Below are 26264 nucleotides of genomic sequence, written 5' to 3' on the forward strand. Positions count from 1 at the left end.
ATCAGGTGATAGTGGAGGGCTCAATCCTAACACACAGAATTTATAGCAAAGATTTACAGTGTGATGTAACTGAAATTATACATTGAAAAATTGATTGTCTGTTAAGCCTTTCATCTGTTAGAATACAGTGATAGTTTCACTTCTTTCATGTGTAAATCACAAAACCTTTTTTTTTAAAAAGTTGCATTCTCGGGTTAGCTGTTAACACTGGTGATAGCTAGACAATATGTTGAAGGTGCTGACCCCCAGTGTTCTCTGTCTATGCCATGATGTTTAGACTGATTCTAATCTAAAAAGTGAGATAACGGAGTTTTCCATAAATTGGTGTTGTGCGATTTTTAACTCAAGAAATAAAATCATTGAAATGATAACTATCAGCTGTGGCTCACTGGTAGCAAATCCTATCAAATGTTGTGGACTCAAATCTGACTCTATAGACCCAAGACCATAGTCCAGACTGTAATACACAGCAATGCTATTGGAGGAGTTGTGTTTTTAATTGGCAGAATTCTGATGTAGCGCTGTATTGGCGAAGGGCCAGTACCGAGGCAGTGTGGAATTGGGAGAAGAGCAGTACTGAGGGAGTGTGGAAGTGGAGGGACAGTACCAAGGGAGCGTGGAATTGGAGGAGGAACAGTACCAAGTGGATGTGGAATTGGAAGGACAGTACTGAGGGAGGGCAGGATTGGAGGGGCAGTACCAAGGGAGGGTGGGATTGGTGGAGGTGCAGGACCGAGGGGGGTTAGGATTGGAGGAGGTGCAGGACCGAGGGGGGTTAGGATTGGAGGAGGTGCAGGACCGAGGGAGGGCAGGATTGGAGGAGCTGCAGGACCGAGGGAGGGCAGAATTGGAGGAGCTGCAGGACCGAGGGAGGGCAGGATTGGAGGAGGGGCAGGACCGAGGGAGGGCGGGATTGGAGGAGGGGCAGGACCGAGGGAGGGCGGGATTGGAGGAGGGGCAGGACCGAGGGAGGGCAGGATTGGAGGAGGGGCAGGACCGAGGGAGGGCGGGATTGGAGGAGGGGCAGGACCGAGGGAGAGTGGGATTGGTGAAGGTGCAGGACCGAGGGAGGGTGGGATTGGAGGAGGGGCAGGACCGAGGGAGGGCAGCACTGCCAGAGATATTGGTTTTTACATTGTAGATGGTAAACTGAGGCTTGTGTGCTCTCTGAAATGAGAATAGAGAGACACCTTGTTGTTGTTGAACCTCTTGATACAGGTTGTTCTCCCTATACTAACAGTCATAGAGTCATAGAGATGTACAGCATGGCAACAGACCATTCGGTCCAACCTGTCCATGCCGACCAGATATCCCAACCCAATCTAGTACCACCTGCCAGCACCCAGCCCATATCCCTCCAAACCCTTCCTATTCATATATCCATCCAGATGCTTCTTAAATGTTACAATGTTACCAGCCTCCACCACATCCTCTGGCAGCTCATTCCATACATGTACCAACCCCTGCATGAAAATGTTGCCCCTTAGGTCTAAACCTATGCCCCCTCGTTCTGGACTTCCCGATCCCAGGGAAAAGACTTTGTTTATTTATCCAATCCATGCCTGTCATAATTTTGTAAACATCTATAAGGTCACCCTGATGCTTATCTCCTGTCTCTCATCAGCCTCATGCTCTGAACGTTATGCTTTCTTCCCAGATCCCTGTGTTACCAGACCCTGCAAGAATGGGGGTCACTGCCAAGCTCTCCCCTCGGACTCTGGGCAACATCCCTCTGGATTTACCTGCAGCTGCCCCATGACATCCACAGGACGTCTGTGTGAGAAGCCAATGGTTCAGGTAGTGGCATGCTGAGCAGTTCGTGGACAGGGCTGATTGGCTGAAACAGTAATCACACAAACCAACATGGCCACCCACCCATAGGGAGCATTGGGCCTGGCTATTCAGTCCATCAGAGCTGACCCTTTAGGGGTTGCAGGGAGGGGGGTTCTGGGGGACTGAATGGTAACTCACTGTATCCCAGTATTTTGGGATTCTTATCAAGATGTGTTTGATGGATGACCTTTAACTGTAGCCCTTGTTCATTCTGCAGGTCTGCTCTCTGCCCAGGCTTAAAGGTGTTTGTAAAGGAAAGCACAGCATTTCGACGAGGCGCTGGTTTTACAGTACCCTCTCGGGTTTGTGTGAGGAGTTTGATTATAGTGGCTGTGGCGGAAACAGCAACAATTTTCAGACACGTGAGGAATGCACAAAGCGATGTGAGGTTGGTGCTTGCTGCTTCCGCCAACCAAAGCTGACCAATTTCCTGATTGGCTACGATCATGAAGGTTATGATCGCTATGGATACAATGTATCTGGCCTGGATCGGTCTGGTAGGCATCTGGTGGCCTTTAACCCTGTGCGTTCTGGACCTGCACTGTTCGGGCCAAATGGACAGGTCTTCAGTGGCCTGAGCGATGGACGTGAGTTTGACAAGTATGGGTTTGACAAACAGGGTTATGACCGGGATGGGTTTCATAAGGACACTGGGTTTAATCTGACTGGATACAATAAAAGAGGAGAGCACGACTCCAGACGCGAGTTTGACACGACTGGATTCAACGCTGAGGGTTATAACCGTGCCCAGTTTGACTGTGTTGGGATCAATCGCGAGGGGTTCAACTACCTTGGCTATTTCGCAGCCTTTGACTACCATTGTGAATACCTGCCGTCCTCACACTGCCAGGCCATCGATCGAGCTGACCTGAGGAGAGAGGTGGTCAGCTTCAGACCAGGCCAAAGGTGTGAGGACAGCTCCTGTGGCCAGAGTTGTGGCTGCACCTTCCAAGGTCGTTCCTATCACTTTGGCGAGTCCTTTGAGTACAGTTGTGAGATCTGTCTGTGCAGTTACACCGGAGTGATCGAGTGTAACTGTCGACATGTCAGTCAACGCAAGGAGATCCGAGATATGATGGCTGGCGAGATGAAGGCTTATCAGGCCGCAATACGGGATCTCTACTCAAAACAAGGTATGGCCTTCTCTAAGGTGCCTGTTAGCGTAAGGGAACTTCTGTGTAAAAGGTGAGCACTGTGTGAGGGCACATGCCTGTGAATGTGTTTGAAGGCATGCACTTACATCTGTGTGTCTGTGAGTGTGAGGAACGGGCATGTTCCTCAAAACCAACAACTATTTCATACAAGGGACAACACGGCTGAGTCTAATCCTGTCCTTATCCATTAATCCTGCCTCACCTTACCCCCCAGCGATTTTGTGTGTGTGTGTGTGTGTGTGTGTGTATATATATATATATGTATGTATATATATATATATATATATATATATATCACACACACAAATACCTACACCTGCCTGTCTGCGTGCCTGTATCTCTGTATTAGATGCTGTGTTTTAGATGAGACATTAAATTGAGCAAAATAAAAACGGAAAGGGCTGCGGAAGGTGTAAATCAGAAACAAAAACAGAAATTGCTGGAAAAGCTCAGCAGGGTCGGCAGCATCTGCAGAGAGCAATCAGAGTTAATGTTTCGGGTCAAGTGATCTTTCCTCTGAACTGAGGAACTCCAATTCTGAGGGAGGGTCACTCAACCCAAAATGTCAGTTCTGATTTCTCTCCATTAGTTTGAGCACCTGTTTTCCCTTTTAAGTGGTCGATAAAACCCCATGATCCTATTTTGAAAAAAAGCACGGGTTTCTTCCTGGTTTCCTGCTTATTATTTATCTGTCAATAATGGCCTGAACAGATTATAACCTGTCGTTACGTCAACACCAATTGGGACGCTGGAGAAATAGATTCACCAAACAAGTGGCCTCTGCCCTTTAGAACAGAGTCCAATTCTGCCAATTCATCAAACCATCGAGCCGAATGATGTGGAGGTGTGGCCATACGTAATGGGAGTACAAGTCCTCTGATGACTTTAAGTCATCACCACAGTCCCCTGCCATTCACTGCCAGAATTAAAGAGTGTGTACAGGATTGTCTGACAATCCTTCACCAATCACTTATGCTATTTATTTTCCTTCAACCAAACCCACTAAAACACACGAACCAAAATCATCTGTCACGCTGCTGGATGTGGGGTCCTGCTGTTGTTTTGCTTCCTGTGTTGTAACAGTGTGCTATTGGCCGTAAAGAAGTATGGGCCATGTTGAAGCAGGGAAACATGCAGTCGAAATATAAATTGCTCTCCTGTGGCCCTGACAGGTACCTGGGAGGAGTTTGCCAGATTGAGAGCGGAGTACGCTCGGCAGGCCAATGGTCCATTTACCTTCCTTCCCTGGCACCGATACTTTCTCCGCATGGTTGAGCGGGAGTTGCAGAAGGTATCATGTGACATCAGCATTCCATACTTTGAATGGACCATTGATGTGGGCTCAATGGAAAGCTCAACTGCCTGGCAGGCTAATTTCTTTGGGCCGAATGGAGACTCCAAGACAGAATGTGTCTTACAACACCCTTTCCAGCAGGACAGCAAGTGGGAACCTTGTCTCCGTCGCCAGTTTAACTCTTCCATCACTCTGCCCGATGCCATCAACATCCAGCTGATATTGGCAGAAGAAGACTTTGACCAATTCTCCATTCAGATGGAGGCCATCTCGGGCCTCTTCCATCTTTGGGTTGGAGGTCACATGGCCTCTCCTTTCAGTCCTTACGATCCGATCTTCCTGTCTCATTATGCTTTTGTCGACAAGCTTTGGACTCACTGGCAAGACCGCAGTCCCAATGGCTTGCCCCGTTATCCTCCTGAACTCCGGTTTGTGAAGATGAAACCATTTGACATTGCCCCAGATGATATCCTCCTGTCTCAGCAACAGCTATGTACGACCTATGCCCCAGTCACACTTGGTGCCCCCTGCAACGATACGACCCCTGACCCCGCCGTCCATCACCACAACGGCTACAACGGGGAAGATTATGATCAACCTGCCCAGCCTGAACTGCAGGGAGAGTATGATGTACATGGCTACAATCAGTACGGATACGATCGCCATGGCTACGACCAATCCGGTTGGGATCCATATGGTTACAACAGAGACCACTTCAACCGGGATGGTTTTGATGTTGAAGGATTTGACGTTTCTGGATATAATCGGTATGGATTCAATCGGTCACAAGTGACACCATTTGGAATGAGGAAGGATGAGTCCTATCTGCCTTATGTTGAAGTGGAGCTCATCGACTCGCTCTTTGACAGGGGCTATAACATGTACGGGTACAACAAGTTTGGGTTGGATAAGAACGGGTTCGATGTGTTTGGCTTTGATGAGAATGGCTATGACAAGGACAATTGTAATTATTTCTTCCGTGGCCCTCATCACATGAGATTCTACTTCTTCATCCAGCAGCAGTTATACATGACCAGTCCCGAGCTGCTGCTCAATGTTAAACGTATCTGCCTTCCCATAAGCCCGCTCCCAGATTGGTGGCTTGTTCAGAACTGGATGACTATTGATGTGCAAGAAACAGTCACCACAATCAGGCTGATTGAACAGAAATGGGCATCCAGTCATCCATTTGACCACGGATATATCCCCAGCATCACCTCCGTGAAAGACAACAACCTCTGGCTTCCTGTGACCCCTGACCTCAGGTAGGCATGCCGATTTGGTTTATTGCTGGTTGATTTCGGAGCTAATTTTATGAGGACCCTGTTTCCAGGATACAGCATCATTGAACTCTGACCCAAGGAAGCACTTCTTCCTCAGTTACAGAAGGGAAGTGTTGTAGATGCTGGAAATCAGAGGCTGCTGGTAACATGCAGCAAGTCTGGCAGCATCTGTGGAAAGAGATACACAGTTAATAGGGGGGAGGTTTGCCACACTGAGATGGGTTTGGAGATGTGGCAGTGAGCAAAATTAAACATTAATGAGTTGTGCCAGTTGTCTGAAACATTCCTGGTTTTCCTGGAAGTCTCTGCTGTGATGACAGGTTTTACAGCAGCAGAGGGAAGCTACTAAAATACATTAAATGGGCAATTAGCTGGGATCTTCCCCAGGGCAGTGCCACTGTGTAAATGCTGCGTCAGCACCTCGGCTAATCAGAGGATGTGACTGCACAAAGGCAGATGACTAACTGGTCACTTGCTGGAAATTTGGCAAGGAAGTTTTCTGAGCTGTTAGCCAATTTACATTCCAATAACTGGCCCCGATAGCCAGGAATATAGTATGTCCCAAAAATTCAGGTCACAAAGACATAAAAGTTAGGAAGTGGAATTGAATATTTGGCCTCTAAAGTCTGATTTGCCACACAATTAGGACATTTTATCTGCTTTTGATCTTAACTCCAGTTCTGTATCTCCCCCCACAATCTTTGATACAATTGTGAATCAATAAATCATCTAATTCAAACATGAATTTATTTTTTCTTTATTCATTCATGGGATGAGACTGTCGCTGGCTCGGCACCATTTATTGCCCATCCCTAATTACCCAGAGGGTAGTTAAGAGTCAACCACATGGCTGTGGGTCCAGAGTCACATGTAGGCCAGACCAGGTAAGGGTGGCAGCTTCCCTCCCTAAAGGACATAAATGAACCGGCTGAGTTTTTCCAACAACCAACAATGGATTCATGGTCATCGTTAGACTCTTCATTCCGGATTTTTGTTGAATTCAAATTGTCGAACTCGGATCCCCAAAACATTACCTGAGTCTCTAGTTTAACATTCCAGCGACAATATCACTAGGCCTTCGCCTCCCCAATAGGGCGGTTGTGACATAAGGTTGGATTTTAAAATCGAGACAGAGAAATTTTGATGAGTAGGAGTCATAGAGATGTACAGCATGGAAACAGACCCATCAGCCCAACTCGTCCATGCCGACCAGATATGCCAACCCAATCTAGTCCCACCTGCCAGCATCCGGCCCATATCCCACCAACCCTTCCTATTCATATACCCATCCAAGTGCCTTTTAAATGTTGCCATTGTACCAGCCTCCACCACTTCCTCTGGCAGCTCATTCCATACACACACCACCCTCTGTGTGAAAAAGTTGCCCCTTACGCCTCTTTTATATCTTTCCCCTCTCACCCTAAACCTATGCCCCCAACTTGTGGACTTGCCCACTCCAGGGAAGAGACTTTGTCTATTTACACTATCCATGCTTTTGTAAACCTCTAGAAAGTCACCCCTCAGCCTTTGACACTCCAGGGCAAACAGCCCCAGCCTTTTCAACCTCTCCAAATCCCACAACATCCTTGTAAATCTTTTCTGAACCCTTTCAAGTTTCATAACATCCTTTCCATAGAAAGGAAACCAGAATTGCATGCAATATTCCAACAGTGGCCTAACCAATGTCCTGTCCAGCCGCAACAATGACCTCCCAACTCTTCTACTCAATACTCTGACCATTAAAGAAAGCATATCAAATGTCTTCTTCACTATCCTATCTACCTGCAACTCCACTTTCGAGGAGCTATGAACCCACACTCCAAGGTCTCTTTGTTCAGCAACACTTCCTAGGACCTTACCATTAAGTGGATAAGTCCTCCGAAGATTTGCTTTCCCAAAATGCAGCACCTCGCATTTATCTAAATTAAACTCTATCTGCCACTCTTCAGCCCATTGGCTCATCTGATCAAGATCCTGTTGTTATCTGAGGTAACCTTCTTCGCTATCCACTACACCTCCAATTTTGGTGTCATCTGTAAACTTACTAACTATACCTCATGTGGTCACATCCAAATCATTTATATAAATGACAAAAAGTAGAGGGCCCAGCACTGATCCTTGTGGCACTCCACTGGTCACAGGCCTCCAGTCTGAAAATCAACCCTCCACCACCACCCTCTGTCTTCTACCATTGAGCCAGTTCTGTATCCAAATGGCTAGTTCTCCCTGTATTCCATGAGATCTAACCTTGCTAATCAGTCTCCCATGGGGAACCTTGTCGAACGCCTTACTGAAGTCCATATAGATCACATCTACCACTCTGCCCTCATCAATCTTCTTTGTTATTTCTTCAAAAAAACTCAATCAAGTTTGTGTGACATTTATTTCCCATGCACAAAACCATGTTGACTATCCCGAATCAGTCCTTGCCTTTCCAAATACATGTTCATCCTGTCCCTCAGGATTCCCTCCAACAACTTGTCCACCACTGAGGTCAGGCTCAATGGTCTATAGTTCCCTGGCTTGTCTTTACTGCCCTTCTTAAACAGTGGCACCACGTTAACCAACTTCCAGTCTTCCAGCACCTCACCTGTGACTATCGATGACACAAATATCTCAGCAAGGGGCCCAGCAATCCATTCCCTAGCTTCTCACAGAGTTCTAGGGTACACCTGATCAGGTCCTGGGGATTTATCCACTTTTATGTGTTTCAAGACTTCCAGCACTCCCTCCTCTGTAATATGGACATTTTTCAAGATGTCACCATCTATTTCTCTACATTCTATATCTGCCATGTCCTTTTCCACAGTAAATATTGATGCAAAATACTCGTTTAGTATCTACCTCATCTCCTGCTGCTCCACACAAAGGCCACCTTGGTGATCTTTGAGGGGTCCTATTCTCTCCCTAGTTACCTTTTTGTCCTTAATGTATTTGTAAAAACCCTTTGGATTATCCTTAACTCTATTTGCCAAAGCTATCTCATGTCCTCTTTTTGCCCTCATGATTTCTCTCTTAAGTATACTCCTACTGCCTTTATATTCTTCTAAAGGTTCATTTGATCTATCTTGTCTATACCTGACATAAGCTTCCTTCTTTTTCTTAACCAAACCCTCAATTTCTTTAGTCATCCAACATTCCCTATATCTACCAGCCTTCCCTTTCACCCTGACAGGAATATACTTTCTCTGGATTCTCGTTTTCTCATTTCTGAAGGTTTCCCATTTTCCAGCCGTCCCTTTACCTACAAACATCTGCCCCCAATCAGCTTTTGAAAGCTCTTGCCTAATACCATCAAAATCAGCCTTCCTCCAATTTAGAACTTCAACTTTTAGATCTGGTCTATCCATTTCCATCACTATTTTAAATCTAATAGAATTATGGTCGCTGGCCCAAAGTGCTCCCCCACTGACACCTCAGTCACCTGCCCTGCCTTATTTCCCAAGAGTAGGTCAAGTTTTGCACCTTTCCTAGTAAGTACATCCACACATTGAATCAGAAAATTTTCTTGTACATGCTTAACAAATTCTTTTCCATCTAAACCATTAGCACTATGGCAGTCCCAGTCTATGTTTGGAAAGTTAAAATCCCCTACCATAACCCCCTATTATTCTTACAGATAGCTGAGATCTCCTTACAAGTTTGTTTCTCAATTTCCCTCTGACTATTAGGAGGTCTATAATACAATCCCAATAAGGTGATCATCCCTTTCTTATTTCTCCATTCAACTCCAATAACTCCCCTGGATGTATTTTTGGGAATATCCCCCCTCGGCACAGCTGTAATGCTATTCCTTATCAAAAATGCCTCTCTTGCCTCCCTTTCTATCCTTCCTGTAGCATTTGTATCCTGGAACATTAAGCTGCCAGTCCTGCCCGTCCCCAAGCCATGTTTCTGTAATTGCTATGATATCCCAGTCCCATATTCCTATCCATGCCCTGAGTTCACCTGCCTTCCCTGTTGGGCCTCTTCCATTGAAATAAATGCAGTTTAATTTATCAGTCCTACCTTGTTCTCTGCTTTGTCCCTGCCTGCCCTGACTGTTTGACTCACTTCTTTTTCCAACTGTTCCAGTCTCAGATTGATCTCTTTCCACACTTTTTAAAATCCTCTTGAGCAGCTCTAGCAAATCTCCCTGCCAGTATATTAGTCCCCTTCCAATTTAGGTGGAATCCGTCCTTCTTGTACAGGTCACATATAATCCAGAAGAGATTCCAATGATTCAAAAATGTGAATCCTTCTCCCATACACCAGCTCCTCAGCCATGCATTCATCTGCTCTATCCGTCTATTCCTATCCTCACTAGCTCGCAGCACTGGGAGTAATCCAGATATTACTACTCTCGACGATCTTTTTAAATTCCTGCCTTACTTTCTATATTCTTCTTCAGAATCTCATCCTTTTCCCTTCCAATATCATTGGTTCCAATGTGTACAATGACCTCCTGCTGGTCCCTCTCCCCTTTGAGAACATTCTGCACCCTCTCTGAGACATCCTTGATCCTGGCACTAGGGAGGCAACACACCATTCTGCTTTTTCGCTGCTGGCCACAGAAACGTCTGTCTGTGCCTCGGACTAGAGTCCCCTAACACAATTGATCTCTTGGATCCCGACGTACCGCTTATTGCATTAGAGCCGTTCTCGATACCAGAAACTTGACTGTTGTGTGAAGTTATGTTTTAAAAAGGTCAGACAGGAATTTTGGAACAGTGACCTAAATGTATCAATATAATGAAAACATGTGACTGGGATTGATGCCTGAGAGGTCCCAGTGATGTTAAAGGTTAAAATGTTCGTTCTGATGGGGTTATGACAGGCAGAGTCAATGGAACGAAACTGTTTTGTTTTAACTTCCAAGCTGAAAAATCAGCTTTTTTTCTGCTCAAAGAGGAGTAGAGTCCATGAAAAAGAAGGTGTCAGTTAAATGGAAACAATAAGTTGACAGAATTCTAATTTCTCTGCATTGAGTCTCTGTAACATCTAGCATTGAAAACCAGAATCAAAGTTGATTTTGTTGTTTGTGTTAAAATCTTTCTGAATTGTCTTCTATATCATTTGGTTTGTTTATTTTTCTCTTTTTCTGTGTCATAATTTGATTGTCTGTTTCAAAAGCACTTCTCTAGCCTTCGGTGAATATGCTTTGGTCACAAAGCGCCACATTAACAAAGTAAAAGTAAATTGAACAAATGAATCATAAGTCAGGTTTCACTCTGGGACCTGGTTTATTTAGGAGTACCATTAGCTAGGAATATAACACATTACCCGAGTCTCTGTTGCTGTCTCAGGAGGAGAACTCCCCAGACCAACAACTCTCGGAGATTAAAAACTGTCTCCTCATTTCAGTCGTTTCGTCCCAGATTCCCCAGCTAAGGAAACATCCTTTTGGCATCCACTCTGCCTTGTCCCTCAGGATTTTATATGTTTCACAAAGATCATCTCCCATTCTTCAAAACTCTCGTGAGTGCTGACTCAAACTATCCAGTCTTTGTTGTTAAGATAAACACCATTCTAGTGAAGCGATTCTCCTATGAACAGCTTCTGCTGAAGCTATATTTGCTCTGAAGTACGTGGACTGAAATTATGCTTCAAATGCAGTCTGAGGCCCAGTATGGCCATAACAACACTTTCCTACTTTAACGTTCTATCCCATTTCAATAAACCACAACAATAATCACTTGCTGTAGCTGCATATCAACTTTGTGGGTTCATTGACCAGGATAACCAAACCCCCTGAACCATAGAATTCTCTTTCTTTAATCAGATAATATACTGCATTTTTATTCTTGCGGCCAAAGTGAACATGTTCACATTATACCACGTTCGACTCCATCTGCCAAATTTTAGACTTAAATTAACTATATCCTTTTGTAGACTCTTTATCTCCTTTTGACACTGTCCTTTCTGACCTATCATTTTGTTGTCAGCAAATTAATCTAACATCCATTGAATCCTTTATGCAAATCATTGGCATGGATTGTAAACAGTTAAGGTCTTAGCATTGACCCCTGTGGCATTTTACTATTTACAGCTTGCTAACTCAAACAGTGACTCATTTATTGAGACTATCTGCCTCTTATGGTCTTTACAATCTCCTATTTTCCAATATGTTACCCTCTACACCCTAAGCTGTGAAGTTCTTTTGACGTCACACCTTGTTGAATGCTTTTGGAAATCCAAGTATACTGCAATAGGTCTTGTGGCACTGTCCCTTCCTCTGGACAGGTTTGAGTCCCTCCTGCTCTAGACCTATATAATAACTTCTCTAAACAAGTTGATTTGAAAATATTCGGCATGATGAGAGTTCACCAATATTCACCTTCCTCAAAGAACTCCAATAAGTTAGTCCAACATGATTTCCATTTCATGAGACAAGTTGCCCTCTCCCCCACACGTTCTGTCTCAACCTCTCTCTCACCCCCTCTGCCCCCTTTCCCCTCCCCATCTCTCTCTCCCACTTTCCCTGAGTCTGTTGAGTTGGAGATTGTTTCACTTACGTTCTCTGTGTCCTGTCCCCTATAGGTTTTGTTTCGAGTTGCACTGGTACTCTGGTTGTCCACTGGGCACTCTCCCAGTCAGGTGCCCGGACCTGTGCCAGGACACAAAGTGCCTGGGATTTCCAAATGCGGAGTGCCGGGTGCATCGCTGTGGCGCCTGTTTCAGCGAGTGGTATGATCAAGGGAGGAGCCGCCATGTCATGTGTCACGGTTAGTTATTGGTGAATCACAGTTAGTCTGTGTCACATGGACATGAGGGTTTCTCTGTAAGCAGAGATGTATGGGGATGGTGGTGGCAGGGTGAAGGAGTGGACCGTGGGCACTGAGGGGGTGGGGTGCAGGAGAGGGAATTATGGGGTCTGAGTTGGGGAGTGTGGTGGGAAACCGGGTGGAAGGGAACCATGGGGTCTGAATGTTTGGGTGGTCAGCGGTATGGGGATGGGAAGGGGCACAGGGTGACCACATGTAACCAAACGACATTCCAACCTTCAGTCGATGTGAATCATTGTTTGGAGAGGAACTGCTCAAAATGACACGACCTGAGTGCAACAGTGAGACCTTCAGGGAATTTGTTTATTCTGATTGAAGTGATAGAAAAGGGAATGTTTCATATCAACAAAGGGACAGTCTGGTTGGAGCCCAAGAGCAGAAAAGCTGAGAGTCTCTTGTGCTGATGGACTGGTGGAAGTATTTAGAAGAAGCATCCAATACAATGGATAACATGTTGGAAAGTGGGATTAGAATAGTAAGGTGATTGACCTTGTCCAGCCCAAACTCGATGGGCTGAAGGGTCTTTTTCTGTGCTGTAGACCTTTTTAACCATGACACACTTACTCCCTCATGAATATTTATTTTGAAGCTCCCTCTCCATGTCGTCAGGCAGTGCATGCTAGACCTCAACCACTCACTGTATGAAATAAACTATGGTTCATATGAATGTCCCCTTTAGGTGGTGCAAGGAAGGCACAGGGGCAGAGCTCCGTCACTGCCAATCATTGGCACACTGCCCTCCAAACAGAGGGACAGTCTAGCGAACTGGACTCAGGGTGGCCAGTGTAGCAGGAGCAAAGGCCTTGGTTCCCCGAGCGTTTCCCTGCCCCACGTGTAAATCCAGCCCAGAGAAACAGTCTCTCTCTTTCCCATTGTGAGGAGCTGCCCAGCTGAACAGGCCAGCACCACACCATGACCCACCAGCCCCACCCCACCTCCCGTGTCTCTGCATTCCCCAACCCCAGCCCATGACCGTACCATGGCCTGTCCCACCACCCCCGGAAAACTGAGATTGTGAAGAGAGGTTCCCGGGACGGCAGAGGGAAGAGGAGGTGGGATATTCTGACGGTTTGGAAGGGGTAGAATTTGAAGAAGTGAGATGATTAAACAAACAATTTAATTCAATTTAAATACCAGGAAGGATTGGTATCGTTCAGATTGTTCAGACGTGGGCCACTCAGTTTGAAAATAATAAATAAAAATTTGTATCTTCTCCCTGTTAAAGGTTGTAGCTACAAAGGGCAGCCTTTCCAAAATGGAGATTCCTTCCTTGCTGATACCTGTACATCTTGTGTGTGTCTGGTAAGTAGCCACAAATCGCAGATAGGTAGCGAGGGAGAGAGTCAGCACCTTCGGGTGGGGGGTAGGGAGGGAAAGAGACAGCACCTGAGGGTGGGGAAGAGAGAGAGAGAGAGTCAGCGCCTTCGGGTGGGGGGAGTGAGAGAGTCAGCGCCTTTGGGTGTGGGGAGGGAGAGAGAGTGAGCACCTTCGGGTGGGGGAGGGAGGGAGGGAGAGAGAGAGTCAGCACCTTCGGGTGGGGGGAGGGAGAGAGAGTGAGCACCGTCAGATGGGGGGAGGGAGAGAGGGAGCCAGCGCCTTCGGGTGGGGGAGGGAGAGAGAGTCAGCACCTTTGGGTGGGGAAGGGAGAGAGAGTGAGCACCTTTGGGTGGGGGGAAGGGAGGGAGAGAGAGAGTCAGCACCTTCAGGTGGGGGGAGGGAGAGAGAGTGAGCACCTTCGTGTGGGGAAGGGAGGGAGGGAGTCAGTATCTTCGGGTGGGAGGGAAGGAGAGAGACAGCACCTTTGGGTGGGGGGAGGGAGGGAGAGAGTCAGCGCCTTTGGGTGGGGGGAGGGAGGGAGAGAGTCAGTGCCTTTGGGTGGGTGGGAGGAAGATACTCAGCACCTTCGGGTGGGGGAGGGAGAGTCAGCACCTTCGGGTGCGGGAAGGGAGATAGTCAGCACCTTCATACGGGGTGACGGAGGGAGGGAGACAGACAGCACCTTCGGGTGGGGAAGGGAGAGAGAGAGTCGGTGCCTTTTGGGTGGGGGAGGGAAGGAGGGAGAGAATCAGCACCTTCAGGTGGGGGGAGGGAGTGAGGGAGGGAGAGAGTCAGCACCTTCGGGTGGGGGGAGGGAGGGAGAGAGTCAGCACCTTCGGGTGGAGAAGGGAGGGAGTGAGTCAGAGCCTTCGGATGGGGGGAGCGGGAGAGAGTGAGACAGAGACTTCGCATGGTGGGGGGGGGGAGAGAGACGGTGCCTTCGGGTGGGGCAGGGAGGGAGAGATAGTCAGCAACTTTGGGTTGAGGAGGGAGAGAGTCAGCACCTTCAGGTGGGGTGAAGGAGAGAGTGAGTCAGAGCCTTCGGGTGGGGAAGGGAGGGAGGGAGAGAGAGTCAGCACCTTCGGGTGGGGGCGGGAAGGAGAGAGTCAGCTGCTTTGGTTGGGGAGGAGGGTGGGAGAGGGAGAGTCAGCTGCTTCGGGTGTAGGAGGGAGAGAGGGTGTCAGCACATTTTGGGTGGGGGGAGGGTGAGAGGGAGTCAGCACCTTTGGGTGGGGGAGAGAGAGGGAGAGAGTCAGCAGCTTCAGTTGGGGAGAGGTACTGGGAGAGTCAGCACCTTTGGGTGCAGGGGAGAAAGTGAGTGTGATAGCACCTTCAGGGGAGACTGTGTGTGAGAGAGAGAGAGAGAGAGCGCGAGAGTGTGATAGCACTTTCGGGGGAGATGGAGAGAGTGTGACAGCACCTTCAGAGAGAGGGAAGGAGTCATCACCCTTTGGTGCAGGGGAGAGAGAGTGTGACAGTACCTTCAGAGTGGAGGGACTGAGAGCGTTAAGCACTTTTGGGGAGACGGAGAGAGTCTGCACTTTCCGGGGAACGATGAACAGGTTGATTGGGTGGCCGGGTTCCAGGAGGGTTTGATTCTGAGAGAGCCTTGTTGCTGTACGTGGTCACTGACCAGATGCTTGCTGTTCTGTTGAAGAACGGTGCTGTGTCCTGTGCCCCAGTGCAGTGCCAGGCTCTGAGCTGTGAAGACCCTGTGAAGAGACCGGGATCCTGCTGTTCAGAATGCCCCCACGGTAAGTGGATGTGACACACAATGTCTGGGATTTGTTCTGTCAATTCCTGTCGTACGATGTTCCAATCAGGAAGCGTAAAGGAATAGTGAGAGCACCAGGGCCATTTAACTGGACAGCTGATTGGTAATGCAGGGTGAGGCCTACACTGGCACAGATCACCATGAAGGTCCTACCATCTCCAAACCTCACCTGAGACATGGTGACCCTCAGGTTGAACCACCACCAATCATCTCTCTCTCTCTCTCTCTCTCTCTCTCTCTCTCTCTCTCTCTCTCTCAGTTTGATTGATTACTATGTGTACCAAGGTACAGTGACAGTTGCTGTGTTATGAGATTTCCAGACAGACCGTACAACACAAGTGCATCAGGGTAACAGAACAGACTGTGTTACAGCTGCTGAAAAAGTGCACCGAGAGATCAATATTTACATTAAATTGGTCCATTCAAAAGTCTGATTACCAAAGGGAAGAAGCTGTTTATACATGTGTACAAACATTTACATCTTCTGCCCAACGGCACAGGATGGAAGGGAGTATAACCGGGGTGGGAGGGGTCTTTGATGATGTTGGTTGCTTTCCCAATGCCGCAGGAAATATAGATGAAGTCAAGTGACGGAATTTTGTGTGATGGACTGGGCTGTGTTCACAACTCTGTGGTTTCTTTCAGTCTTGGGAACAGCAGCTGCCACCCCATGCTGTGACGCATCCAGGTAGGATCCATTCTTTGGTGCATCTATTAAAACTTTGTAAGATTCTTTATGGACGTGCTGAATTTCCTCAGCCTCTTGAGAAGGTAGAGATGTTGCTGTGCTTTCTTGATTGTCATGCCAACGTCGATGGACCAGGACAGATTGTTGGTGATCGTCACTCCCAGGAACTTCACACTCTCAAGCATCTCCACCTCAGTGTCCGATGCAGACACGGGCCTGCTCTCTGCTTCCTGAAGACAACTTCCAGCTCCTTCATTTCGCTGACATTGATGGAGAGATGGTTGGCTTCACATTAGGCCGTTAAACACTCAATCTCTTTCCTATCCTCTGTCTCGTCGTTGTTTGAGATCTGACTGACAACGGTGGTGTCGTCAGTAGACTTGTAAATGGAATGGGAGTGGAATTTGACCCCGCAATTGTGAGTTTACAAGAAGCACAGTAGGGGACTGAGTCCACGGCCTTGTGGGGCATCAGTGTTGAGGGTTATGGTGGAAGAGGTGTTGTCACCTTATTCTTACTGATTGCCGTCTATGGATCAGGAAGCTGAGGATCCAATTACAGAGGAAAGCCATGACCTATATCTGAGAATTTGGAGGTTAGTTTGGTTAGGATTATTGTGTTGAAGGCAGAGCTGTCATCAATAATTAGGAGCCTGATGTCGGTATCCTTGTTAGCCAGATGTTCCAGGGGTGAGTATAGGGCCAGGGAGATGGTGTCTGCCGTGGACCTGTTGTGCTGGTAGCAAATTACAAGGGATTGAGGCAGGCTGGGAGGCTGGAGCTGATTTGAACCATGACTAACTTCCTGAAGCACTTCATAATGATGGAGATCAGAGCCATCGGGCAGGAGCTATTGAGGCATGTCGCATGTGTTTTCTTTTGATACCTGGGTTGTCTTGTAACAACAGATTGGAACAAGATGAGGTTAAAGATGTCAGTGAATACTCCCGCCAGCTGATTGGTATTGCCTCTTGGTATCCCTGATGACCTTGCGAGGGTCATACCTGAATTTCCTGTTTGGTCAGAATCACCTGACTTGAAAGCCTCAGAGTGGGGAGTAGATCAATCGGTTCATCCCTGGTTTCTGGTTGGGCAATGTTCAGATTAAGTTCTTCGGTTCCACACGAGTGAAGCCTGTCACGGTAGTGGCATACTCGTTTTGGTGGGCTGCTGAGTCCTTTTTATAGACCAAGTCAGTGTCTCAAAGCAGCCCTGTCGAGGTTCTTCAGTTTCCTCAGACCAGTGTTGTACTACTTTCTGTACTGGGTCCTGAGGCTTCAGTTTCTGCTTCTAAACCAGGGGGAGGAGCACGGTGTTGTGATCTGATTTTCCAAGATGTGGATGGGGGGCTGGAGCGGTAGGTCCAGGATGTTCTGCTCCCTGGTGGGACAGGAGATACGTTGGTGGATGTTGGTAGCATATTCTTGCGGTTGGTTTGATTGAAGTCACCAGCTACAATGAAAAAGGCCTCGGGGAATTCCATCTCAAAACTCTTTGTAGCCTTGCATACTTCATCAAATGCACTCTTCACTTCCATATCGGGTGGGATGTAGACTGCTGTTAGGATGGTGGAGGTGAACTTGCCCAGCATTAGTAGGGATAGACCTTTCCTAGAAGATATTCCAGCTCTGGGGAGCAGTAACCAGGATCACCATGCCTGATCGCTGGGAGGTGTCGATTAGGAGGCAGACTCCACCGCCCCTTGTCTGACCCGAGGACACCGTGTGGAACATGTGATGTATAGAGAAACCTTCATGGTGTAAGACACAGTCAGGTTTAGCAGGAGTGAGCCATGTCTCTGCAAAACAAAGCACACAGCAGTCTCGTAGTTCCCTCCACCTGCTAAGTCTAGCTTTAAGTTTGTCCATTTTGATCTCAATGGCTTGGACATTGGCCTGGAGTATGCTTGGGGGTGGGGGTTGGATCTTGAAACAGCATTATTTCAGTCTCACCTTGAAGTCCAGCGTATCACCTAAGTTTCCTGAGTAGGTAGTTGCCCCTAGTTGATCCCAGACGTCCGCGAGTGAAGTCTGTTACTCCTAGAGGTGAATGAGTGCTCCTGTTGGGGTCCTGAGCAACAGTTGCAGTCTTGAACACTCCGGGGGTGGAGCTGGGAGGCAGTATTGCAATCTGGTCAGGCCTCCTCAGTGCCGGCTCACCACGGGATCAGGTCTTGTTCCCGCGCCGGTTTGGTCTTGGTTCCAGATTTCCGCAAGGTCGGGGGGGTGGTCAGGCCTGTGAGAGGCCGAAAGGCCTTCAATCTCTCTGAGCTTGTTGTTCCACTTCGGCAAAGTAGGTGAGTGCTCCTGATGGGGTCCTGGGCACCAGGCGCAGCCTTAAATGATCCGGGTAATCAGTCTGGCCCACCCTCCTCGCTGACAGGTCACCGCGGGGTCAGGTCTCATTCTTGCACCAGTCTGACCGCCTTATCAGTAATTAATAGAAGGATCCCCACACCATCAAGTCGGTTTAAGAGAACGTTGTTCGTAATTTTGACAGAGTTAGAATTGCACTTTAAAATAACAGAACAACTATAAGATATCTAAGAATAGGATCTCCTGAAGACTGCTCACAAGGAGTCACCACATTCTGGCGCCATCTTGATCTCTTTAGTAAGAGAGCCATCCTATGGGCCTGTGAAGACTTTTATTTCTGGTAGATGTACCTGGAGATTGTAGATGGTGAGCAGGCCTTGTGGAGTCAGGAAGTGAATTACTCACCAGAGAGTTCTGAGCATGTACCTAATCCTGTGTTAGTTGAATTTCTTGTCAACTGTAACCACCCTGATGTTATACTGGGGTCTCAGTGATGGTAATTGCATAGCCCATCAAAGAGACAGTTACATTCTTTCTTGTTGGAAATGGTCATAGTCTGTGGTGTAAATGTTACTGCCACTTGTCAGCCTGAGCCTGTGTATTGACCAGTTCTTACTGAAGTTTATTGCTCCAGTATCTGAGGAGCCATGAATGATGCTGAACATTGTGAAATCATCAGAAAACATCCCCACTTCTGACCTTATGATAGAGGGAAGGTCATTGATGAAGCAACTGAAGATGGCTGAGCCTGGATATTACCCTGAGGAACTTCTGCAGAGATGTCCCAGAGCTGAAATGACTGACTGCCAACAAACACAACCATCTCCTTATCTGCCAGGTATGACTGCACCAGCAGGGAGTTTACCCCCGATACCTGTGGGTTCTAGTTTTGCTAGAGCTTCCTGATGCCACACTTGGCCCAGTGCAGCCTTGATGTCAGGGTCACCTTACCTCTGGAATTCAGCTCCTCAGTCCATGTTTGAACCAAGGCTGTAAGGAGGTCAGGAGCTGCATGACCTTGGTGGAACCCAAACTGGGCATCACTAAGCAGGTTGTTGCTGAACGGGTGCTGCTTGATAGCGCTGTTGATGACACCTTCCTTCATTTGTGACTGAGAGTAGACTGATGGGGCGGTAACTGGCCGGGTTGGATTTGACTCACTTTTTACGGACAGGCTGTGAAAAGAGTGGTGCTGGAAATACACGGCAGGACAGGCAGCATCCGAGGAGCAGGCGAATCAACGTTTCTGGCAGAAGCCTTTCATCAGGAATCTCATCCCCAGCATCTGCAGTCCTCACTTTCCCATACCTGGCACATTGTTGGCTAGGTGCCAGTGTTGTAACTGTACTCTCTTAGTTTGGCGAGGGGAGCAGCGAGTTCTGGAGCACAAGCCTTCGCTACTGTTGCCAGAATGTTGTCAGGGCCTGCAGTCTTTGCAGTACCCAATGCCTCCAGCCATTTCCTAATATGATGTGGAGGGAATCAAATTGGCCAAAGACTGACATTTATAATGCTGGAACCACTGGAGGAAACGGAGATAGATCATCCATTTCTGGCTGAAGGTTGTTGTGAATATTTCAGCCTTTTGTGCTGGTCTCTTCCATCATTAAGGATGGAGCTATTTGTGAAGCTGCCTCCTCCACTAAGTTGTTGAATTGTTGACTATCACTCACAATGAGATGTGGCCGGACTGCAGAGTTTAGATCTGATCGGTTGGTTGTGGGAATGTTTAGCTCTATCTGTTGCACACAGTTTCTACTTTTTGGTGTGCTGTTCTGTGTTTCTGTGGGCTACAACCTCAGTAGGGGCAGCACAGTGGCTCAGTGGTTAGCACGGCTGCTTCACTGCACCAGGGACCTGGGTTCGATTCCAGCGCTGGGCAACTGTCTGTGTGGAGCTTGCACATTCTCCCTTCTGTCTTCATGGGTGCTGCAGTTTCCTCCCACAATCCAAAAATGTGCAGGTCCGGTGAATTGGCCCTTCTAAATTGTTTCATGGTGTTCAGGGATGTGTAGGTTAGGTGCATGACTCAGGGGTACATGTAGTGCAATGGGTCAGGGTGGGATACTCTTTGGAGTGTCGGTGTGGATTTGTTGGGCCGAAGGGCCAGTTTCAACAAAACAGGGATTCTAATTCTAAAAAGCAATATTTTAGATATGCTGATACATTCAGCCTGGTTGGTGAGGCAGGGTATGTGGTCTGTGTCCCTTATAAATCACAAACTCCATTCCCCAGCAGGACCTCTAGTTTGGTCTCAACCAGAGCTTTTGCACCATCAGTGTTCTGTTTTGCTACCATATCCTTATCATCACCAAAACTGCTGCTTCCACATCTGTATCATCGCTCCATTTCTTTCTTGCACATGTCTACTGCTAAACTACTCATCTGTTTCTGTGTTAGCTCTGGGCCTCAGTGTCCCAATGCCTTCCTGGCTGGGTGTACAACTTCCACCCATCAGAATTTCCAGCCCTTTCAATCCTTCCCGAGTCCAAACTGGGATCAAGTCCCATTCACTGGTTAACTCTGTGCTAGCTGACCGATTCAATCAGCACTCAATTCACCGGCATCGCCATCATTATACTACATCCATCCACCAACTCCAATTATTCGGTCCTTGCACGATTCTTCCTCTTTCTGAATCGCCACTTACCCATTATTTCCTCAATCCTTTCTTTCTTATTCCTTTCGGACCTCTTTGACAATCTCCTTCCCTGAACAGTTAACTCTCCACTCACTTTGGCATGGCTTCCTGACTCGTTGACCTCTTGCTGATTGAAATATTTGCCTGTATCAGTCACAGAGTTGGACGTTCCTCCTGTCAGCTGAGTAATGAGGGGGTGGGGTTCTGATTAGAAACATGCAGTTTATGAGCTCTCCAATGCTGGCATGGACACACTCCGCCCGGCAGCTCGGACATCTCGTGCTTGGCCAAGGCTTTCTGTAGATGTCACAGAAAAATAAATCTCGGATTTGAACCACAATTGAAGCAGCAATTCACCGTCCTTCCTGTAAGTTTATGTGAGGTGCACACCAGGGACAGATTTGTTCCTGGGAAAATGGAGGAGTGAGGGACCCAGTGGGGCAATGGGGGGATGGGTACTTTTGGTCACAGATCTAAATACTGCCTTCCATGGTTTGATCTGAAAATGTGTTGCTGGAAAAGCGCAGCAGGTCAGGCAGCATCCAAGGAGCAGGAGAATCGATGTTTCGGGCATGGGCCCTTCTTCAGGAATCAGAAGGGCTCCACACCTGAAGAAGGGCTCATGCCCGAAACGTCGATTCTCCTGCTCTTTGGACGCTGCCTGACCTGCTGAGCTTTTCCAGCAACACATTTTCAGCTCTGATCTCCAGCATCTGCAGTTCTCACTTTTTCCTTGGGTTTGATGTCAGTTTTTGTTTGTCTGATAATATGGAATAAACCATCTTAGTATGTATATAGCATGTTTAATGTCGTAAAATGTTCCTATGTAATGGTTACCTGGTAACTTCTTTTTGTATCATGAGAAAACTTTGTAATTTGCATTTTTCAGTGATTTGAGTTATTCAGAGCTGAAATACTTGTGGTTTGGTTGATTTGTGTGCATCCCTAGAGCTGTTCCAGAATTCATTTTGTTCATAGCCACTCTGAATCAACCGTCCGGCCCATTGACCCAACCCTCCGAAGAGCATCCCACCATATCCCCAAGACCCTGCATTAACCGATATAACCTACACATCCCTGAACACCATGGACAATTTAGTATGGTCAATCCACATAACCTGCACACCTTCAACTGTGGAAGGAGCACCCACAGGAAACCCACGCAGACACGGTGAGAGGATACGAACTGTACACGGACAGTCGCCCGAGGCTGGAATCAAACCTGGGTCCCTGATGCTGTGAGGCAGCAGTGCTAACCATCAAGCCACTGAGTCATCTATTCATCACATCGATTATCTCCCAGTACCCCATCACCCTTCATTCCCCTACTAACCCAGATTCTCTTGATTTCAACCTTAAATATACACAAGAACTCTGACCCCACAGCTCTTTGTGGTAAAGATTTCCACAAACACTCAACCCTCTGAGAGAAGAAATTCCTCCTCATTTCAGCCGTAAATTAGTACCACTTTAGACTGAGACTATCCTGTGAACACCTCGACCCTCTCAGCATTTACCCTGTCAAGCCCCTTGAGAATCCTTTGTATCAACGAGATCACCTCTCATTCCTCTAATCTTCAGTGAGTGGAGTCCCAACCTGTTTAGCCTTTGACCACAGGACAGTCCCTCCATTCTGTGTATGCCTGTCACTGTTGCCCATTGTGCTCAGGTCCTTTGGTTAATAACCTGGTTTGTGGATTTACCTGGCAGGCTGTGCGGATGGAAGAACTCACAATGAGAGCTGGAAAGTCAATGCCTGTACACAGTGCTCCTGTAAGGTAGGATAACTCTGACGTACAACAGCATTCCCATCAGAGTTTGCGAAATGTGAATCAAGTCTTAAATGGGGAAAAGGTGACCGTGCCCGATGTTGTGGATAAGTTTGTCACACTGGGTTACTGGTCTTGTTTGGCAGAGTCCATTTCAATCTAATGCTGTGCTTCTGGAGAGTGAGGGACTTATGGGTTTGATTTGAAATTCAAGAGTATCACTTGGTGAGATAATTATTGAAGTATTTATGAGTTAAGCTTGTACTACCAACAGAAAGAGAGGTCAGAGACCAGAAACTGATATAATTCAGGAGAGAAGATTCAAACCATCAGAACAGCAGTTTGGTTTTGGCGGTGTCGAGGCTATCAGTGCTGGAAAGAAGTTTTTAATATATATTAATAATCCAAGTAGACAGGGCTAGTGAAAGCCCTGAGCTTTTCTTAAGATCTCAATGAGGAAAACTCAATGACTTTGCCTGTGTCTGTGTATTTTTAGGAAAGTCATAGCGATGTACAGCATGGAAACAGACCCTTCGGTCCAACCTGTCCATGCCGACCAGATATCCCAACTCAATTTAGTCCTACCTGCCAGCACTCGGCCCGTATCCCTCCAAACCCTTCCTATTCATATACCCATACAAATGCCTCTTAAATGTTGCAATTGTACCAGCCTCCTCCACTTCCTCTGGCAGCTCATTCCATACACGTACCACCCTCTGTGTGAAAAACCTGCCTTTTAGGTTTCTTTTATATCTTGCCCATCTCACCCTAAACCTATGCCCTCTACTTCTGGACTCCATGACCCCAGGGAAAAGACTTTTTCTATTTACCCTGTTTGTGCCCCTCATAATTTTGTAAGCCTCCGTAAGGTCACCCCTCAGCCTCTGATGGTCCAGGGAAAACAGCCCCAGTCTGTTCAGCCTCTCCCTGTAGCTCAGATCCTCCAACCCTGGCAACATCCTTGTAAATCTTTTCTGAACCCTTTCAAGTTTCACAACATCTTTCCGATAGGAAGGAGACCAGAACTGCACGCAAGATTCCAACAGTGGCCTAACCAATGTCCTGTACAGCCGCAACATGACCTCCCAACTCCTGTACTCAATACTGATTGAGTTGTATGTTGTGAAAATGCAGAAATTAGCCAAAACAGAATTGCATGTGGCCTCTTTGTTGAGTGATCAAAGAATATCGATAGGACAACTGTTTCACTGACATTGAATGTCTGTAAAGGACATTCCTCTGGAAAAGGGCTGAATCTTCTTGATATTTATGATGCGATTTTCCCAAATTGTCTTTTGTGGCTGTTTTTCTCTTGTGCAATAAAGTAAATGCCTTTTGCTAATAGTACTTTGGCACCTTCTTGTGAAAATCAAACCAGGCTCTAGGATCTGATTTGTCTGGCAAACATCAGCTGAGATCTGAACACTAATGTTCTCTCTCGGTCTGCACTGTAGGATGGCCAAGTCGGGTATAGCACACAGATCTTTAGACTTGTTCACTGCCAGCACCCCATCACGAAGCAAATATCTCTCCAAATGCAGCAGGTGCCTGTACAATGGACACAAACTGTGGAATGGCCTGAGTTACTAAGACTTTTACACCATTGTCTGTAAATCTAGTCTCCTTTCTATTCGGAGGGATGTTCTGAAACTTGAACGGGTTCAGAAACGATTTACAAGGATGTTGCCAGGGTTGGAGGATTTGAGCTACAGGAAGAGGTTGAATAGGCTGGGGCTGTTTCCCTGGGCTGAGGGGTGACCTTATAGCGATTTATAAAATCGTGAAGGCCATGGATAGGATGAATAGACAGAGTCTTTTCCCTGGGGTGGGGGGAGTCCAAAACTAGAGGGCATAGCTTTAGGGTGAGAGGGGAAATATATAAAAGGGACTGAAGGGGCACCTTTTTCATGCAGAGGGTAATACATGTATGGAATGAGCTGCCAGACAAAGTGGTTGAGGCTGGTACAATTGCAACATTTAAAAGGCATCTGTACAATGTTAAACCGATTGGAATTTGATTTGGATTGCAGGTATAATAAAAGGCAGGATTCAGAGAGATATGGCCCAAGTGCTGGCCAATGGAACTAGATTAGATTGGGATATCTGGTCAACATCAGCGAGTTGGGTTGAAGGGTGTGTTTCCGTGCTGTACATGTCTATGACTAAGTGCTTGTGCAAGGTCGGTGTGTACAGAGTATGGTGTGTGTGAGGAATATATACGGAGAGCACACAGTGTGTAGTGGGTGTTTACTGGGTGTTGTGGGTGTTTACAGACTGAGAAGTGTGCACAGGCTGAGGGTGGTGTGGTGGGTGTGTTCACAGTATAGTGAGTATGTACAACAGTGCCCACAATACATAGGCTCAATAGACAATTTCCACTTCTCTCCCACCCCAAACCGATCACCCCCAAAATAATTGAGTAACCAATCATAGAGGGGGTGAACAGAATCTGTGAGGAGCTCCTTCTCCAATCACAGGTTGATTCCCTCCTGTCCTTGCTACTGCTATATGCGCTATTGAACCTATCAACGACAACACGAGGAGAGCAACAACGTGTGATTGGATGAGGAGCACTTGGGATGGAAAGTGGCAGCTGGGAGTGAGTGGCTGAAAGTTGTTTCAAGCCTTGAAGGGACGTAGGGCTGTGAGACGGAGCAGGAAGGAGACTGGGAAGCAGAGGCGGGGTGAAGGAGGAGCAGGGTGTGGGGTGAAGGAGGAGGAGGATGTGGGGTGAGGGGTGAAGGGTGCTGCAAGGGGGTATGAAGGATACTACAAAGGGCTGGGCAATGGAATTTTCAAAAGTGGGATAGGTGCAGGGGGGTTTGAAAAAGGTTTCAAAGTCAGAGTCCAGTAATGAAGGAAGCAACAAGATGGAAAATTATACCTGGCCTCAGCCTCCTCGATCTGCCTGCTGCAGGTGCATCTGTCCAAGACGGCATCCGGAGGATTAACCACCACACAGTCTTTCTGGAGAGTCCCATCTTCACATTGAGCATCCCCAGCATTGTGCTGTATAGTACTATCTTTGTGCTATATGGGATAGAATGGAAATAAACGTAGCAATCTCGAACTGAAATTACATATAAAAAAAAACAGCAGTAGCAGCAGCATTGTACTCGGGGAAATGTGCAGCCTCATGGCCTGGTTTACTCTACCGTGACTATTCATGCACAGGATTACTCCATGAAGACCACTCCAAACCTCCTCCTCAAATCCGGTTAACGATGGGCAATCAATGCTGCCATAGCCAGCAAAACCCCCATCTCTGACTGTATTCAGAGAATAGAATCTGCAAGATAGGTGACTGAGAAAGAGGCTGTGGGTTTGGGTGGGGCAAGAGGTCTTGATGGTAGAGCAAGACTGTAAAGGAGAGAGAACAGCTTTAAACCAGTCAATCAAGGTCAATCCCAGCCACTGTGAAAACCCGAAATTG

The 26264-nt window shown here is 47.2% G+C and overlaps 1 protein-coding gene across 3 annotated transcripts in view; it reads left to right on the top strand.

Moving 5' to 3' along the window:
* Positions 1 to 26264, top strand: part of kcp (kielin cysteine rich BMP regulator) — a 156084-nt gene that overhangs the window by 40040 nt on the left and 89780 nt on the right. For all 3 annotated transcript variants that reach the window (XM_060842765.1, XM_060842766.1, XM_060842767.1), the window contains exons 6-12: positions 1658 to 1797; positions 2051 to 2966; positions 4160 to 5546; positions 12084 to 12268; positions 13554 to 13630; positions 15303 to 15399; positions 22773 to 22840. In XM_060842765.1, the coding sequence (XP_060698748.1) occupies positions 1658 to 1797; positions 2051 to 2966; positions 4160 to 5546; positions 12084 to 12268; positions 13554 to 13630; positions 15303 to 15399; positions 22773 to 22840 (2870 nt within the window). The remainder of the gene's footprint in view (positions 1 to 1657; positions 1798 to 2050; positions 2967 to 4159; positions 5547 to 12083; positions 12269 to 13553; positions 13631 to 15302; positions 15400 to 22772; positions 22841 to 26264) is intronic.

This window comes from Hemiscyllium ocellatum, chromosome 23 (genome assembly GCF_020745735.1).
Source record: "Hemiscyllium ocellatum isolate sHemOce1 chromosome 23, sHemOce1.pat.X.cur, whole genome shotgun sequence".
NCBI lineage: Eukaryota > Metazoa > Chordata > Chondrichthyes > Orectolobiformes > Hemiscylliidae > Hemiscyllium > Hemiscyllium ocellatum.